The sequence below is a fragment of the Camelina sativa genome, chromosome 8, assembly GCF_030686135.1.
Source record: "Camelina sativa cultivar CO46 ecotype springtype chromosome 8, ASM3068613v1".
In the NCBI taxonomy this organism is placed as follows: domain Eukaryota; kingdom Viridiplantae; phylum Streptophyta; class Magnoliopsida; order Brassicales; family Brassicaceae; genus Camelina; species Camelina sativa.
Window position 1 is genome coordinate 731,232 of NC_141887.1, and position 14,235 is coordinate 745,466.

At 35.4% G+C, this 14,235-nt stretch overlaps 2 protein-coding genes and 1 pseudogene across 6 annotated transcripts; 1 reads left to right on the plus strand and 2 right to left on the minus strand.

Moving 5' to 3' along the window:
• Positions 1 to 3,673: 3,673 nt before the first annotated feature.
• Positions 3,674 to 4,571, minus strand: LOC147939566 (uncharacterized; annotated as a pseudogene).
• Positions 4,572 to 8,329: 3,758 nt separating this feature from the next.
• On the plus strand, positions 8,330 to 9,824 carry LOC104705380 (ethylene-responsive transcription factor SHINE 2). 2 transcript variants are annotated; one of them, XM_010421369.3, is made up of 3 exons: positions 8,330 to 8,586; positions 8,716 to 8,806; positions 9,095 to 9,824. In XM_010421369.3, the coding sequence occupies exons 2-3, from the start codon at positions 8,727 to 8,729 to the stop codon at positions 9,564 to 9,566; spliced, it is 552 nt and encodes a 183-aa protein (XP_010419671.2). In that variant the 5' UTR covers positions 8,330 to 8,586; positions 8,716 to 8,726; the 3' UTR covers positions 9,567 to 9,824. The 2 variants fall into 2 exon arrangements, with proteins under 2 accessions (XP_010419671.2, XP_087316772.1); XM_087460646.1 differs by lacking the exon at positions 8,330 to 8,586 and having other exon boundaries at positions 8,605 to 8,806.
• A 484-nt stretch (positions 9,825 to 10,308) lies between these two features.
• On the minus strand, positions 10,309 to 13,964 carry LOC104705381 (DEAD-box ATP-dependent RNA helicase 15). 4 transcript variants are annotated; one of them, XR_015563281.1, is made up of 13 exons: positions 13,871 to 13,964; positions 13,605 to 13,736; positions 13,314 to 13,414; positions 12,649 to 12,821; positions 12,310 to 12,541; positions 12,097 to 12,215; positions 11,658 to 11,802; positions 11,504 to 11,560; positions 11,228 to 11,412; positions 10,996 to 11,140; positions 10,817 to 10,900; positions 10,660 to 10,723; positions 10,309 to 10,572 (listed from the first exon to the last, which is right to left on the minus strand). XR_015563281.1 is itself a non-coding variant. In XM_010421370.3 (12 exons), exons 2-12 carry the CDS (start codon positions 13,715 to 13,717, stop codon positions 10,562 to 10,564), a joined length of 1,284 nt encoding a protein of 427 aa, XP_010419672.1. In that variant the 5' UTR covers positions 13,718 to 13,736; positions 13,871 to 13,964; the 3' UTR covers positions 10,309 to 10,561. The 4 variants fall into 4 exon arrangements, 3 of the variants coding, with proteins under 3 accessions (XP_010419672.1, XP_010419673.1, XP_087316771.1); XM_010421370.3 differs by lacking the exon at positions 11,658 to 11,802; XM_010421371.2 differs by lacking the exon at positions 11,658 to 11,802 and having other exon boundaries at positions 12,649 to 12,957.
• Between the last annotated feature and the right edge of the window lie 271 nt (positions 13,965 to 14,235).

The window sequence follows — 14,235 nt, forward strand, 5'->3', positions numbered from 1 at the left end:
GAGCCAAAAAAAGAGCAAGCAAGGTTTTATTAAGTCTGAGGTAATACAACCACAAATACATCCAACAGAAAGAAACAACAACAAATGGATATGAGAACCAAACGGAACAAATCCCATGACCTTGATAATGGTTGGGTGAATGAATTTATACACAACCCCGTGAGACAGGAACAATTCGGCCCTTAACTCCACAATCAAATACGGATCCCGAATCCTTACCAAACGATCACACCAAGCAGAAAAACCCGATCTGCAATCACAACTTAAGTCGCGTAGCAATCCAAAGAATGAAACTAGGGGAACTTGTAGATCCCCATTACCCAGAATCAGAATTCCCGTAATCAAATCCAATCTACACCAATTAATCCAAATTAATCCCGAACAAAAAGGGCCATAATCAAAGATGAAAGCACCCGGATCCGATTGAACCTTCAGATCGAGACCTTCCCCCATTACACCCAACCGCAAATCAAGAGAAAGATCCAGTGAAAAAGACCAATTCTCCAAAAAAAGAAACCCGAAATCCAAAAGAATCCATCTCAAATCCAAAACAAACCGACACTTAAAATCAGAACCTACAAAAGAGAATCTCGAGTTGAGATCCACCGCCATAAACCAAAGAACAGAACCCGATCAAAAACCTATAAAGTCCAACACCATCATGAGAGAGAGGTTTTTCTTTTTTTAATTACGAGGAATGTTTTAACTGCAACATTGATTTTGTTTTTCTAAACTAACTCCTAATTCGTATGCAAGATTTTTTTTCACATAAACCAATATATGGGTTCGATGACAATATACTTTTCTTGTTACGTATTCCATTTCACTTTTATTGATGAACACTATATATTATTTTTCACATAAACCAAAACATTGGTTAAGGCATCCGTATTGGAAAATACTTTCGGGTGTTCTTAAAATAAATATATTATGAAAATAATGTAAAATTATTAGTTAAGATCTTTTATTAAAAAGTTTGTTATTAGGAAAACATGTTTAAGATTATAAGATTTAATAATATAATAATCTTAAACATATTACAATTAAAAAAACTTTAAAAAATAATTACAAACTTTAAAAACTTTTACTAAAATTCAAAATACAATACCAAATTTTTATGAAACAAAAAAACATTGTAAATAAAATTTAAAAAAAAAACCAAACAAACATATTACTTAATTAATTAAAGCACACAAACATTTTATTTAATTAATACATAGTTTAATGTCCAAATTTATTCCATATATTCTCAATCAAATTCTCCTTTAATTTGTGATGTGCTTGTCTATCACTAATTATTGTATAGCCATCATTTAAACCCTCAAGATTTGAAGGCATATTTACTGAAAACGTAAGATCTGGAGTAGTTCCGGTTCCATCTTCTTGTTGGAATTCTTGTTCATCATAGAGTGTGTATGAATCTCGTTCATATTCGACAATCATATTATGGAGTATGAGACATGCTCTCATAATATATGCAATTTTACCCTTTGACCATAAAAGAGATGGATTTTTAATCATGGCGAATCTAGATTGCAGGACTCCAAATGCACGCTCAACATCTTTTTGTGCACCTTCTTGACATTCTGCAAACAAACGATGTTTCGGGTGTTGTGGTTGTGGGATGGATTTAACAAATGTTGCCCATTCGGGGTAAATACCATCTGTCAGATAGTAAGCCAAATTATACTCACTTCCGTTGACATAATACGTAACTTCGGGAGCTCGACCGTAAATAATATCATCAAATACTGGTGATTGATCAAGAACATTTAAATCGTTACAAGTACCTAGAGCTCCAAAAAATGCGTGCCATATCCAGAGATCTTGTGAAGCTACCGCCTCCAAAACAATTGTTGGTTTACTTGTGCCTCGTGAATACATTCCTTTCCAAGCGGTTGGGCAATTTTTCCACTTCCAATGCATACAGTCGATGCTTCCAACCATCCCGGGAAATCCCCGCTGTTCTCCATAAAAGAGTAGCCTTTGAAGATCCTCTGGTGTGGGTCGGCGTAGGTATTCAGTGCCAAACAAGTCCACTATGCCGATGACAAAATGTTCCAAACATTTACGAGCAGTCGATTCAGCAAGACGTATATATTCGTCGACCGAGTCCGACCCAGTCCCATATGCTAATAGTCGAATTGCTGCAGTACATTGTTGTAGCGGTGATAAACCATTCCGGAAGGTTGCATCCTTTTTTGGTTTAAAATATGGAACTTCTTTACTGAGACGATTCACAATACGTAAGAACAATGACTTGTTCATTCGAAACCGTCGGGGAAATTGCCTCTCTGTGTAAGTCGGATTATCAGAAAAATAATCGTTCCACAAACGTTCGTGCCCTTCTTCCCGTTTTCTATCGATATATATACGTGTATTCCTTTCGACCGGAATTTCTTCTTCAATAGCTTCAAATTGGTTACTAAATTGCTCTTGAAAAAATTGGTTTAAACTATCATTATTCGGATCATAATGGTAGTGAAAATTGTTGGAAGAAGATGTCATAAAAGCTATGTATTAGTAAGATGAACAAAAGAAAATAATACAAGAGAATAAACTTGCAATTTGTAGATAGAGAGAGAAGATAACTGTATGTTTTTGGTGAGAGAAAGAAATTGGTTTATGAGAAAATGTATGTTTGATTTTGATGATTTACACTCTTGTGCTTTTCTGATATATATAGAGGGTAAATCCATGAGCATGTGATACTTCAAGTTCGGTGTGACTCTGTCTTTGTTTATACATGTGATACTTCATTTTCGGACAAACACATGTGAACTTTGGTCTTTGTTACAAACAAATTCTTGTGACTCTATCTATAAAAGTAAAATCCAAAGAAAGAAAACAAATTCATGTGACTCTGTCTTTAAAACTAAAATCCAAACAAACAAAACAAATTCATGTGACTCAGTCTTTAAAACTACAATCCAAATACCAAACTGTGCCTACAATCATACATTAGTCGATCCACAGCTTCACTACTAGCCGATCAAAAGCCTAATCTAATTTACTTAGTAAACAAGATAAATACCACTAGCAAAACACTGATACCAAAGCAAACAACAACTACAATTTCAGGGGCCATTTGAAACAATGGTTTCTTCTCTCGTGCCTCAGCAACAAGCCTCTCCAGGTTCACCAACCTCTGATCTGAATGGTTTTGTTGGTCCTTGAGCTGGATCAGTTGGTCCTTGAGCTGGATCAGTTGTGTCTCATAATCAGGAAGTGGTTCAGCTTCACGGCTCCACAGACTTGTGAATCCAATCTCAGTGGATGGTTGCGGAGGATAGTAACAGGTCTCAGCCTCCTCCTCTTCAGAACTATAGTCTAATGGGCTGTTTATACCATAGTCGTATTCAGAGTCCATGTCTTCTTCAACCTGAAACCGAAAACACATAGATAAGTATAACAATGAAAACAAAAACAAGTTTGTGAAGGCTTGCCAACGCTTATGAAACAGGTAATAAATCAGAATGCAATCAGAATTCAAAAACAAAAGAAAGATTTATAAACCAAACATAAGCCGATTCATTAAAAACATAAACTAGAGTTAAAACAAACATAAACATAAGACAAACATACTTAAAACAAACATAAACTATAGTTAAAACAAACATAAACATAAGACAAACATACTATAACGGACATGTCATCGTCTGTTTCATCTAAGTTAAAACAGTTTAGCCATTAGCTTCTTCTTTAGAGCTTTTTCATCTTCATCTAGAGTTTCTTTCTTGGCAATGAGAGTGTCAAGAATGGACATCTTTTGAAGTTCTTTCATGCCCTCTAAATCCTTCTTTTTGATCTCCCACATGTGATTAAACTCTGCAGATGGTGCAGCCTTCTCTTTACCTTTGTTCCTTAATTTTTTCATTGCCTTTATGCCAGCAAGCCTGCTCTCGTGCTCACCCACAATAGACCCTGAAGATGGTGCAGCATCATCGACTTTTCTTTTGTTAGAGCTGGTTGTCTTTGGAGTGGGGTTCATAGCCTCCAGATTAATCCATTTCTGTTCATAGCGGAGCACATTCCAAGCATACTCCAAACCAAACTTCCTCTTGTACAGCTTAGTGTAGATTTGATGAGCATTCTGCAGAATATCCAAATCATTCATGCCAATAGCTTTCTCATCCTTTGACTCTGCATATGCTCCACAGAACCTGCTCACTTCTTTGCTGATTTTTTGCCATTCTTTTTCTATAATGGTCAGGGCGCCTTGGTTCACCACCACCAAGTACATGATCACTTGATGCATAATAGTCACCAATACGCTTCCAAAAGGACCCAAACGGTTGGTCATTCCCAACTATTTCATCCTTCGATGTGTTTAACCAGCCGCTTATTAGGACTAAGTCATCTTGTGTGGACCATATCCTTCTCTCCCTACACTGTTCTGCTGTCTCTTCTGGTTGACTAGGAGGTTGACTCGGCTGTGAACTAGTTTGTGAACTAAAAGAAGAGATTTGAGCGGAACCAATGTTTACATTGGGAGCAAAGCTGTCATATGGGAAGTTAAGAAGGCTAAAGTAGGATTGAGATTGACTATTAGGAGTATTATTTGATTCCATAGCAATCAAATTTAACACGGAAGAAGGTGAGGAAGAGAGATTATTGGAAAGTTCTTAGAGATTGGAAAGAAAGAAGGAAATAAGATTGGTTAATATAGAGAAGTTAAGAAGATCATTAAATTCAAAGTTTGGTGTTGTTACAGACTTTTAATTCTAAATAACCATTACCTACTTCAGTCAAATCAGAAGTAAATAAAGGTCATTGAGTGTTTTTTATATGTAAACCAAAAAGTTTGGTTTTGTTAATGCATTGAACTCAGTTTTTAAAGTTTAGTCTCCTATTAGCCGAGAACATGACCAAAACCACTCAAACATATTATAGAAGAGATAAACCAATTAACCATCTGAGACCATCACAACTAAAGTCTGAGAAACTCACTATACAAACAAACAACACTTTACAAGCAACTACAATCACCTAAAATCTGTGAATAACCACTTACTACACTACTACACAAACCACTCAAACATATTACACAAGAGATAAACCAATCAACCATCTGAGGCCATCACAACTCAAGACTGCAAAACTCACTATACAATCAAACAACACTTTACAAGCAACTACAATCACATATAATCTGTGAATAACCACTTACTACACTAACCACAACACCACTCAAATCAGGAAACCAAGCTGGTCCAACCTTGCATTACATATAGTGAGTGTGACTTACCTTTTACTTTCGAGTAAATGCAGGTTTGTTGATGGTTATCCGATTTAATTTGCCCTGGTTAACCTCACCTACAAGCCTCAGAAACAAAGCAAAATCGATTAATGTTCATCAGTGTAAGGTTGATTTCAAATACAACACATGACACTCAAAATTCACTCATACAAATCCTATATTGATTAATCAGATGAGACGAAACCCTATAACATGATACTAAATTGAAACCTAATTCAGAGATTTCAAGACCCTAAATCGATGAAACAATAAAGAACAGAGGACATGATGGGACTACCTTGTCTATATCGCCGGAGATGAGATTTGCGAGACAGAGGAGACAGAGACACAAGGAGATCTCGATTTTGGTGTTTTAATGGCTGGAAAACACACCTTAATCAGAGAAGATGGTGACCAGGAAGCTATCGCCGTTTGGGAGAGAAACAAGAAAATTCTAGCAGCCACGATATCGAACAAAATGAGAAATGAAAAGTTTTCTCGGTTGCAAAAAATTGTTTCCAATCAGAGTATGCCACGTCACACTAGAACTGGGCCAAAAATCAGTTCTAGTTTAAGATCCAACAATATGTTCTAAGTCCACTTTTATAATATTTTCATTTTAAAAAAGCCTTAGAACATCCAACATGTTTTACTGAAAAAGATGGCCTTAGATATAAATTGGATGTATATATTTTTTTTCCTACAACCTACTTAATTATGTTCCATTTAATTGTGAAGATAAAAAGAATAAGCAAAAGAAACCATCTACCCATCGATCTACAGTGGTAACCCTATACTTTTGTAAAGTTAGCTAAAGTGTTAAGTTACCACATAAATGAAAATTATTCTATTCGTTAGCTTTGTCCATAGGTGAAGTTCACTATATTGGACTAGTCTTCTGCCAAGGGAAAAAACGAAAGATATTTCTATAGGGTTTTGATTATACTAAGTTTTTTTTTTTTTTTTTTGTTAAATTGATTATACTAAGTTAAAGGGTAAAATACATTAAAAAGAAATGCAGAATATGGTCAGTATTAAGTTTATACTTTAACGAGTGTAGTTTATACTTTATACCAAGTTACCAACGATCGAGTTACTTGTTCTTTTAAAATTTTTGAACATTCACTCACAAAAGCTTATCACATATTACTTGTGTACTTTTAACTTTTAGATTTGTTTAGATCATAAAGGATTTAACGAGTGTATTCTAGTATTTCAAGAATAGGATCTTATGGATCCAGTAACCAATCCGAAGCAAATTGTTGTTCAGTCATATACTCATAGATAATACTAGCGAATGTGATAGACTACCCATTTATCAAAAGAAGTAAATAGATAACTCAATATTGTAGTATTTTTATAAATCGTTTATTTTAGTATTTACCGCGCTGCGCAAAAAAATAAAAATTCTTTTGTTAAAATACACATTAGTACAATCATGAAAAGGCATAGTGAACAGAATTATGTCTATATTAGAAAATACAGAGGATACATACATAAATTTAGTACTAGTACATGTTAATTATGAGAAAGCAACGTATTACATTACTTTGTCTCTAGGTAACAAATTGCGGATTTCTCATGGGTGGTAACAGAAAAAATGAACCAATTGGATGACTACATTCAGTATGTACATATTGGTGAATATTCTTGAACAAATTAAAAAAAAAATTAGCCGACATTGATAAAGCAAAAAACCGTTGACTTTGTTTTTTCTTTAAACTATTGACATTTATGTTCCAGATAGAAAAGAAAAAAAAACAGTAATTAAATACTAGAGTAACTTGTAAATACACGTGATCTTGGTTTTTTTAGTTTAGTGGTTTTAACTTTTAACTGCATCATTCATGATTCTCACATATATACAATCCGGCTGAATATACTTTATTCTTTCGGTTAATATATTAAACATATTTTTTTATATATACAAGTATATATTTTATAACGTTGCTAATTTTTTTTTGTCAACAATAACATGTATTATACAAATTTGAAATGATGTTAGTGACGCAACCATATCACTACCCAAAACTACTATACTCCCTCCGTTTTAAAATATAAGATGTTTTAGATAAAACACGTATATTAAAAAATAGTTGATTTTAAAAAGTTTAACCAATCATAAACAAGACTACATAATATAAAATATGAAATTAATCTAAAAGTTGCATAGAAAATTGGAAACATCATATATTATGAAACAAGAATATTTCTCCAAACATCCTATATTATGAAACGGAGGGAGTATAATGTATATTCATCACATAGCGCCACCTTATTAATAACTTACTTCAATTATAGTCGTCTGACAATATAGGACTGAAGACCATTATTGCAAAAGTTGTGAATACATGTATTTTAGCACAAAGTTTATAAAGTTTTTGCCTATTGTACTTTTAACCTTAAATGAACGTTGAAATATCTACGCCCTTAATTTCACGGTTTCACCACTCGACCCACCGACATGTCTTTGGTTTTGGTTATTTGAATTATATAGATTTGACTGACATTCGAAAATGTTAACTGACTTAAACTGGAAGTTAAAAAAAGGGTGCACATAGACCTGAGCTTACGACGTGGAATTAAAGCTATGTGACGTCAACGTACACCCAAAGTTCGAAGTATAAAACTCGGTTTATAAATCTGTTTGGTGAAAAGAATAACTCATTGCTAATTTGAGTAGGTACGGTTGACCCAGATTATAACTGTAAGTCTTTAAAATATTAGCACATTTCAATTTGACTCAATATAATGACATGTTTTTTTAAATAAGTATATTTACATATATAGTAACATTGTGTTAAAGAATTAACCAATAGATGAAATCTTGGATATCCCCTAAATAATAGAATTTTCTTTGTTTCATAATTTTATCTTAAGTAAAATAAAATCTATTTTATGCTTTTATCTGAAGCAAATTAAATCATTTCTTCTTAAAAAGTAGTGTCTATACATATATATGATGTTTCAATAGATATTGTAGGTATTAAAACTCAGGCATGATGAGTCCATATATGAGTCGTCGGGGGAAAAGACAAAAAAGAAGAAGAAGAGAGTCCCCATACGGCATAAAAGCAACATTAGAAATGAAGACACAAGTCGTGTCTTCACTAGAGGCATTCTAATAAAGTAAGGAAGTTGTATTCATAAATAGAGAATAAATATCAATTGATGTTTACGGCCCTCACGGATGTTTGAGAGACAAAGAGTGGGGCTCAAATATTTTAATTACAATAATCGTGAATCCAATTTATTAGATCATCGAAGAAAAGTCGATTTACAAACGAAGGGAAATTTCAAAAATATTAAAGCTCTCTATATAAATAGTTAGTTGGACACAAACCACAGTAAGATCAGAGACTACCTCAGTCTCTATCTATCTCTTCTAATTATTGTCTATGTACGCTAAGAAGAGAGAAACTAAGAACCCTAACTTTTAAATCAGCTTAATTATATCAAGTTTTCTTTTCTTGAAGGAAAAAAAAAGATGGTACATTCGAGGAAGTTCCGAGGTGTCCGCCAGCGACAATGGGGTTCTTGGGTCTCTGAGATTCGCCATCCTCTTTTGTAAGTGTAGCTAGGCGCTCTGTATATACAAATACATATTTTCATGTTTGGGTCTACATATTACGTACAATGATTTTTTTTGTTTTCATATGAAGCTACAATGGTAAAGTATTTATCAAAAATTCAAAACTTATTTGTATATGATTAAATGCAAATAAACGCTACAAAGAAACGTTTAAAAAAGTCCATTTCAAACTCGATTCATGTGTACGTAGCTAATATTATATGCATATGTTAAGGAGTGAAGTGAATGTAGTGTATTTATACATGTGGGTATGAGATAATCAGGAAGAGAAGAGTGTGGCTTGGAACATTCGAAACGGCAGAAGCGGCTGCGAGAGCTTACGACCAAGCGGCTCTTCTAATGAACGGTCAGAACGCTAAGACAAATTTCCCTGTCGTAAAATCAGAGGAAGGGTCCGATCACGTTAAAGACGTTAACTCTCAGTTAATGTCGCCAAAGTCGTTATCTGAGCTATTGAACGCTAAGCTAAGGAAGAGCTGCAAAGACCTAACGCCGTCGCTGACATGTCTCCGTCTAGACACGGACAGTTCCCACATAGGAGTTTGGCAGAAACGGGCCGGGTCGAAAACGAGTCCGACTTGGGTCATGCGTCTGGAACTTGGGAACATAGCCAACGAAAGTTCGGTTGACTTGGGGCTGAAGAAACAAAACGTCGAGAAACAAGAAGAAGAAGCTATTAGTGATGAGGATCAATTAGCTATGGAGATGATCGAGGAGTTGCTGAACTGGTGTTGACTTTGACTTTTGAAAGTTTGAAAAAAAAGAATCAAGGTTTTTCATTATTTTCCGGATTTTAATATTCTTTAAAAGTTTATAGTGTGATCTATTTATCGGATTATACATGTAAGAAATTGTCAAAAATACACGTAAAAAATGTAATATATATATACAGACTTGTATTATTATTATTATTTTTTTTTGTATCTTCTGTTATAAAGTATACATGCTTGTTGTGCTGATTGATTGGTATAAAAGATTGTTGGATTTGGGTAATCTATTAATATACGTATTTTGTTTTTATGTATTCACCGGGCCTACTCATCAAAAGATTCAAAACAAAGCTAAAATAGCAAAAAAAAAAAAAAAAAAAAAAAAAAAGACAGAAAAAAAGCACAAAGGCTTTGTTCAACATCACAGGAAAGTTAAATGTACAGAGGGAGATGGCTTTGCTCTTGCCCTTCTAATGTAGTCGTTTTACTTGTGAATACGTGGCCGAGATAAGTTTATCTCTGAGTGAGTTCAATCAGTGGTGAGTCAGTCGTTCTGAATTGATACGACAATCCACTGAGTCTTTTTTTTTCTTCAAACCACATTATTAAATATGGAACCCTCCTTGGTCCATAGTCGTAAGTGTTACCTATTTCTGCTACAAATATATAGCGATAGAAGATTCAATTCCTTAACAGATATGTTTTCGAATTTGATTTTGACATTTCATGAGAGCGATTTTGAAAATAAATCTAAACAAATTACTCAATAACCAAACTCAGAGACCTTACTGACTTGGTCTCTCACGTTAAGACTAAAATATCATCATCTCTTGTACAAAAAAGAGGACAGATCTAAACAGTACGGTCTCGAGAGTAACATGATCTCTTTCAGAGTACAAACGGTCTAAACATATAGAAAAGAAAAAAATTGTCCTCACAGAAGAGCAGGGATAGTCGAGAACCTCCATGTGACCACTTGGCCGTATGATGAAGAGGTGCTCCTGAGAGACGAAGCCTACTTTAAGACGGCACTGCATAAAGAAGAAAAAACAACGTCAATGTCAAAAACCCAGACAAATCAAACTTAGGAATAATTGGTAAAAAGATTTCACACTTACTGTATGTGGAGGTATCAATCTGCTCAGGGAGTTCCTTTATATCAACCTCAAACCTCTCTTGTACCTGTCCACATTAAAAATTGCTACATTACTAAAATGCCCAAGTCAACATCGAGTAAAATATGGATGGACATGTGAAGAAGATCGAACTCCAAACCTGTTTAAGAACACCAGAATCTGAAGCCAATGCAACAAATGTGATAGCTAGACCTTTTGTTCCAAATCTACCAGCTCTCCCAACCTACAGATACACAGTGAAACACAGTTACGTTAAGAGAGCCCCTTCAGTGTGATCGATGACCAAAATTTCAGGATTCAATAAATACGAATATTTACCCTGTGAAGATATGTATCTGCAGAATCTGGCATGTCGTAGTTGATAACAATATTGACACGCTCAATGTCAATGCCTCTCCCTACCAAATCAGTCGCCACAAGGATCCTCTTGTGCCCTTCCTTGAAGCTTTTGTAGCGAGTCAACCTACACACCACATCATATTAGCCTTCAAAGTTGGTTTCCATGAGGGCTTTAAAAGCAATTAGGAACCATTCAAATTAATGTACAAACCTCTCTTCTTGAGACATGCCAGAGTGGATGCATATTGAGGGGAAATTGCATTCTACCAGCAACTTGTTAAGCTCCGCAGCTCTGCTCACGCTCTTCACAAATATGACAACTTGGTTGAAGTCCAACGCATCAAGAAGGTCATTCAGCTTGCGGTTTTTCTCCATCTCGCTCAGTTTGATGTAGTGCTGTTACAGTAAGAAAGAAAATAGTCAATGAATTAAGTAAGAAGCATCAACAAAAATGAATAATCAAAGGACCTCAAACTAGTTTAAGTACCTGGACAAGTCCATGAAGAGTCAACTTGGCTTCATCATCAACATATATTTCCATTGGCTGAAAGGAACAGATATCAGTGTAAATGGTATTAGCAAGCTTTCCTCAGGCAATGACTTCCACTACAAAAATGAAGACGGATGAAGAACCCCTGAACTGAGATCCTCGTCCATCAGGTTTCCTCTTCAAAGATGTGAATTTTGAAGTGAAACATCAATTTTGCTCCGAATATTAAGGCCAATAAAATTGAGCAGGATGTAACCTTGAGCACTCACAACGCCCGACTCATAACCCACCCTGTACTGTTAGCATTGCAGATATGTAGAAAAGGAAAAACACCGTGATGATAGTAGACCCCACTGAGCAAAACGACATAACTAAACAACAAGCTAGATTGCATACAGACTCTCCTAATTCTCCAAACCCTAAAAACTACCCAATGTATTATTAGATTGATACCCTGCATGCAGGTATCAATGGCAGGTTTCCCAGGGCAGAAGGTACTCAAATAAACCTACGATCTCCCAGAAAAGGCTAAAAATAATTCAAGATTACAGGACTTGCAAACCGATGTAGTATTGGCTGTGGGACATTACATCTTGCATAAACTTCTTGCAGACAGGGCGTATCTCTTTGCTGAGCGTAGCTGAGAACATCATTACTTGCTTATCGTGAGGAGTCATCTTAAATATCTCCTGCACATCCCTCCGCATGTCTGATAATAAATAAAAAAAGAAAGTGTTAAAACATAACAATTTTTCAAGGATAGGTAAAATATCTTATACATAGAATGTCAGAAATCAGCATACCAAGTGACTCGAGCATTTTATCACACTCGTCAAGAATAAAATGCCTCACATTCTTCAAAGAGAGATCTTTGTCCCTGGCGAGTGCAAGCACCCTACCAGGTGTACCAACAACAATGTGAGGGCATTCATTCTTCAGCAAGTCTTTATGAATTTTGATGTTGACTCCACCATAGAACACCGACACCTTTGTATCAGGAAGATAGGTACTGAATCGCACGAACTCATTGCAGATCTGCAAGTAATTTCAGCATCAAGATATTATAAGCATGTGACAACTTTGAGAAACACAACATAACAATTATAAGCCAAGGCCCGAGATAAGAAAACATAATGGCATACCTGGTAAGCCAACTCTCTTGTATGGCACAAGACAAGTGCAGAAACCTGGCCAGGAGATGGTTCGATCTGTTGCAGAGTCGAAAGGACAAACACAGCAGTCTTTCCCATACCAGATTTTGCTTGACAGATAACATCCATGCCCAAAATAGCTTGAGGGATACATTCATGTTGAACTGGTGGAGAACCAAAGAAAATTGCACCGAAGGAACCGTTTAGAAGTAGAATATAACCTCCATATCTTTATAATTGGTGGCTTTACGACATGCTAAGCTCAGTCCAAATTCAATAGATTGAAATAGCGTTTATTACCTGGAAAAAAGTAATCAGTCAAACGTTAATAGACAAAGAAAACAAAACCAAATTATAACTGAAAAAACAAAGAATCTGAACTCATAATCACCACAACTTTAAGTAGACTTAGGTAGACGGTAAGCACATGACCGAGACAAAGTACAAATATAACATAAAGTACAAATATCTTAAACCAACATATCTTCTCAATACTAGGCTAAGCACATAAAAATTAAATGAATAAAGACAACAAGTACAAATCTTATGCGGAAGTAATTTATCTAGATATATACCATTTAATTCGATAATAGAATTAAGCAAGGCAATGGTAAGGAACAAGACTCAAAACAGGGTGAGAATATAATTGAAATTACCTTCAGATGGATGTTCAAATCCTGAGTCAACAATAGCTCGGAGAAGCTCCGGCTTTAGGAGGAAGTCTCTAAATCCAGAACTGTGTATTCCCACGTACCCTCTGGCCCAAAGAGAAAAACACATGAGTATCTTATACAAGCTTCGAGTAGTTCTAGCATTGAAGAACTTAGAAATTGCAAATCCTAAGCGACAAACCAAGCCCTTACAGCTAACAAGTAGTAACCCAAGAAACCCCTAATTTAAACATCCTCCGTCTCAAAAAAGAGATCGAGGAAAAACATAAAACTCACTTTTTCACGGCTTCGCCGTTAACTTTAGTTCCTGAATCTGGAACCTTCTCGTCTTCTTCTTCATAGTCCAAGAGCTCCTCCTCGTAGGCTTCGTTGTCTCTAGCGTCTCCCATACTTCGCAAATTCTACAAGCTGTGCAAAATTTACGGGTAAGATACCAAATCCAAAACAGATACCTAAGACTAAGATTTGTAGAACTCTATACAATAGGGTTCTCGAACTATGGAGTCTAAACTCGATGATGAACTTGGAGCGAAGATTTTTACCTGAGAGATGAGCAGAGCTGGTTGGATCTGGAAATCGGATTAGGGTTTCGAAATCTCTGATTGAAGAAAATTAAAATATCTACGCCGCGTTGGTGTACGTAAAATATATATAGGGAGACTAGATAGGGTTGAGAATGGGCTTTACTTTAATGGGCCTATGATTCGGCCTTGTAATCCAGTCAACTTGACTAAGAACTTAAGTCGGTCAGTTTGGTCTGGAGGATAAGAAATTAAGAACACTGCTAAAGTACTAACCATAGAGATTAAACCGAACTGTTTTACTGTTTTGTGGGCGAGGCTTTATTGTTTCCTGTAATCGTAAACCCATTAGGGGAAAAAATTATAGGCCCATTGAAACAAAGCCC

What these genes read in the sequence shown, in the direction of transcription:
- LOC104705380 (XM_010421369.3), top strand. Translation starts at nt 8,727, where the DNA reads ATGGTACATTCGAGGAAGTTCCGAGGTGTCCGCCAGCGACAATGGGGT. An exon ending in GAGATTCGCCATCCTCTTTT is followed by an intron (nt 8,807 to 9,094) that starts GTAAGTGTAGCT and finishes TGAGATAATCAG; the next exon opens with GAAGAGAAGAGTGTGGCTTG.
- LOC104705381 (XM_010421370.3), bottom strand. Translation starts at nt 13,717, where the DNA reads ATGGGAGACGCTAGAGACAACGAAGCCTACGAGGAGGAGCTCTTGGAC. An exon ending in ATTTGAACATCCATCTGAAG is followed by an intron (nt 12,822 to 13,313) that starts GTAATTTCAATT and finishes GTTCTCCACCAG; the next exon opens with TTCAACATGAATGTATCCCT. An exon ending in TAAAATGCTCGAGTCACTTG is followed by an intron (nt 12,216 to 12,309) that starts GTATGCTGATTT and finishes ATTTATTATCAG; the next exon opens with ACATGCGGAGGGATGTGCAG.